Below are 3,851 nucleotides of genomic sequence, written 5' to 3'. Positions count from 1 at the left end.
ATGAATATATATCCCTGAGTGCTTTTGTGTACATCCTGCCCTGCAAGAAAAAAAGAAAAAACAAACAAACAAATAAAAATACCCTGAGGTAATAGAAAGAAATATTGTTGAATGATGATGCACAGAGGAGATGAAATGCAATGAAATGATGAGTGTAAAACCGATGTTCCCCAATATAAACTATAACTCAATTAACAATAAAAACTTAAATAAAAAGAATTTGCACATTTAAATTGTGATTTGGCAGAGAATACTGAATATACCATAAGCACCCAGAAGAACAAACAAATCTGTTTTGGAAGAAGTACAGCAAGGAAGCTTCTTAGAAGCCAGGATGACAAGACTTTGTCTCATTTAGTTTGGACCACATTAAGAGGAAGGACCAATCCTTCCACATTAAGAGGAAGACCATCACACTTGGTAAAGAAGAGGGTCAGTGAAAAAAAAAATACCATCAAGAAGATTCATTGACATAGTGGCTATATCAATAAGCTCAAACACAGGAATAATTGTGAGGATGGATCAAGAACTGTATTTTCAAAAAGTATATAGGTTATCCTGATGACTTTTATGAGAATGATGATGAACTATACCATATAAATACAACTTTGCATGATTTTTGGAATATAAAATATGATTAATACACAAATAAGCCTGAAACAATCTTTTAGGATTTACATTTTCTTTGTCCTTTTCTCCAGTGCATGGAAGCAGGTTAAAAGAAGGAGGTTATGAATTCACAGCAGTATCTACTAAGGGGGTTGAAATTATATATCTCATTTGAGAAAGTCCTTCAACCCCCTTTCTGAAGATGAAGATGCATTCTTCCATCTTCCATCTAGGGCTCTTTGCTAGATGTAGTCCAGAGTGAATGTTGGAAAAGAAGCAATGAATTCTGGGTACACTTCTGCATGCTGAATCTGTACAACTGCCTCTGGTCTAAATAAAGACACTTGAGTTGCCTGGAAAAAGAGCCATTGGCCAGTATCTCCAGCTACTGTGCCTCCTCCCTCTGCCTTTGCCCACTGGCCACCATGGAGTCTGAGCTGGGAATATGCTATCATTAATTATTTACCAGAAATATGAACAGAATACAAAGTTTCTGAAAGATCTTTCCTGGGGTGCAATCAGGAGGCCAGTGATGATTTCTCAGCTTTCCTTGGCTCTTAGTTGTTTTTCATAGTGGATTAGAGAGAGCGGTGATGAATTGTACCCTATAAATACAAAGTTTCTGAAAGAACTTACTTACCTGGGGAAGTGTCAGGAAGCCAGTGATAATGTCTCAGCGGTCTTTGGTCACCCTTTGTCACTTCTCCTTCTTAAACAAGGAACTGTTCTTTTCAGAAACTAAAAACAAGGCTGATATTATAGCCTCCTGGTTAAATCTCAAAAGGAAAACGAAATTGAAAGCCCAAGTATGTCCTGTGAAGTTAATTGTTGTTTTTACTGAGTCAGGAAGTAAGCATGTGGGTGAGGCTTTTTGGAAAGTCCTTAGTTACTCCACAAATGGATTCTGAAAAAAATCTAGCCTAATACTTCGTTCACAGTTAGGTTATGTGTCTTATCCTGCAATAATTATAGAGCACCCAATGTGAATATTAGGAGAGTAGCATTAGGTATAGCATATAGCTAAAGATTGTCTCTTAGGGTATTCATACAGGGAAGAGGATTGTTTTGCTTTTTAATTTTTTACTTGATCATTTAATTTTTATTCATTTCTCTTTCTCTGTTTCCACCCCCTTTCTCCTCCAGTTTTACTGGATAGTTTAAAATTACATTTCTATTTTCTATGACTTCAGTTTCTTTTTCAATCTGACTTTTAGAAACTGATTGCAGCAAACAAAACAAATTTGTCTAAGTAAGATAGCCTACAAAAACAACATCTTGATTTCTGTGACTATGCATTTCTTTGCAATTCCTGAATAGCTCCAAATTACGCTAACTCTAAGCACTGATGTTTACTTTGGGATTTAGATTTAGTATTTGAAAAAAAAAATGTGTTCTAAATCTTTCCATCACCATGTGTATATACAGCATTAACTCTGTGATGAAGTTGTTCTTTTATATAGACTTTTATCCTGGTATTTCTCTCTCGTACTCATTAACATGCATGTGTATCTTTGCTTACTCCTACTCAACTGTATATTCTATGTCGGTCCTGATGCAGTTACTTGCTGCTAAATAGCTACTGAGGTCAAACTGTCCAAGGTCCTCATTATGCTAACATTACTTACAAAAGTTCATAGACACTTTCAGAATTGGTTTTATCTCCGACATAGGAACATTTCAAAAACTCAGAATGGGCTTAATGATCTCACTCTTCCCATTAATTAATCCCTTATTCAACAGTGGCACAGAAAGGGGTTCTTTAACAAAGCATTGTGCATAACACTCTACCAAACTAAATATAAACTTTTTTTTTTTTTTTTGCTAGTTATGTGCAGGAAGTTAATTTCTGCCCCACCCATTCCTTCTTCTACATTGCTAGTAAAGCTCACTGGCCTGGGTGTAGCCTTCTCTGCCAACTTTGGCCAGTGAGGGGGATTCAGATAAAATAATACAGCCGTCAATCAGAAAAAGCAAGGGCAACAAAGGAAAATAATCTGTAGGATCAATTGTGCATTCCTGTGCAAGGTGCCCTGACTTGCCACAGTTGATGGCTATGTGACCAGTTTCACCACCCCTAGTGTAGTGGTTACGAATCGGGCTGCGAGCCTTAAGGTCAGTGGTTAGAAACTACCAGCCACTACATGGGAGAAAGATGAGGCTTTCTACTCCCGTAAAGATTCACACCCTCGGAAACCCTGTATAGGGTCGCTATGGGTAGGAACTGACTTGACGGCACTTAACAACAACAATTAATACCTCACTGTGGTGCAATCTTTTTGAATATATCCAAATTCTCCACAAGAACAGCACATTTCTCTTCAGTGTAGTCCCAATCACGTGCCAGATTGCTTGGTTTGCCACAGTTGTGGCAACACTAGCTCTCTCTTGGGCTCCTTGCAGTCCTTAGCAATGTAACCACCTCTACCACAGTTATAGCAGACTTCATCCTTCTGAAGATCACGCTCCTTGGCAAGATGTCCAAGGACCACAATGATAGCTGTCTGGAAGAGATGAGAAAACAAACTGGAAACCTCTGTCACAGCTTCTCATTCCATAACCATGGCCTCCTCCAGTGGGACATCCCCAAATTCAGTGACCGGATTGAAGCACTCATTGTTAATCATGGTTGCAGTTAGGTCTTCTTCGGCATCTGAGAGTTGGTCTGCAATGGCGGAGACTTGGACACAGACCCTGGGAAGGTGATTTGCAAGTTAGCGGCTATTTATTTTCATGGTCTTTGCCTTATCCATTTCTTTTTCCAAAGTATAACTAAAAAATACAAATTTTCATTAACAATAATCATACATGTGCTTTTAGTATGTCTTTTTTAAAATTGTGATAGAATTATGACCAAGGAGATCTCATGTGGGGCAGACCTAGTGACTTAGTCATCCTGAAGGGTGACTGTGTCTACTCTGTTCTATATAGTCATTAGGAATTCATATCAACTCTGTGGCAGTGAGTTTGTTTCCGTTTTTGTTCTTTAGTGCATACTGTCAATTCTCAGACAGGAATATCTCATTTCACCATCCTTTTGGTGAAAGACCATAAAGTTATGTGCTAGTTATTCCAGAGAAGCAAAATCTTGATATAGTTTTAGTACACAAATCTGTAAGTGAAATTCTTCAGCTGAGTTAAAAAAAAAAAAAAAGATTAATGACTCTTTAGGGACAAGATTTAAAGAATGAGGAAGAGTTACCACAGTAAAGAAACAGTAAAAATATCAGCAAAATAAAAAACAA

At 37.6% G+C, this 3,851-nt stretch overlaps 1 protein-coding gene and 1 pseudogene across 1 annotated transcript in view; both read right to left on the bottom strand.

The window, feature by feature from the left end:
- Positions 1-2,484: 2,484 nt before the first annotated feature.
- On the bottom strand, positions 2,485-3,233 carry LOC102823489 (annotated as a pseudogene).
- An 87-nt stretch (positions 3,234-3,320) lies between these two features.
- Positions 3,321-3,851, bottom strand: part of GBP4 (guanylate binding protein 4) — a 145,579-nt gene continuing 145,048 nt past the window's right edge. Inside the window, exon 12 of the mRNA XM_006831063.1 lies at positions 3,321-3,378. Coding sequence (XP_006831126.1) covers positions 3,321-3,378 — 58 coding nt within the window. The remainder of the gene's footprint in view (positions 3,379-3,851) is intronic.

The sequence above is a fragment of the Chrysochloris asiatica genome, unplaced genomic scaffold (assembly GCF_000296735.1).
Source record: "Chrysochloris asiatica unplaced genomic scaffold, ChrAsi1.0 scaffold00002, whole genome shotgun sequence".
Classification (NCBI taxonomy): Eukaryota; Metazoa; Chordata; class Mammalia; order Afrosoricida; family Chrysochloridae; genus Chrysochloris; species Chrysochloris asiatica.
The sequence above is the reverse complement of the archived record's forward strand: the minus strand, read 5'-3'. Positions and strand labels throughout refer to the sequence as shown.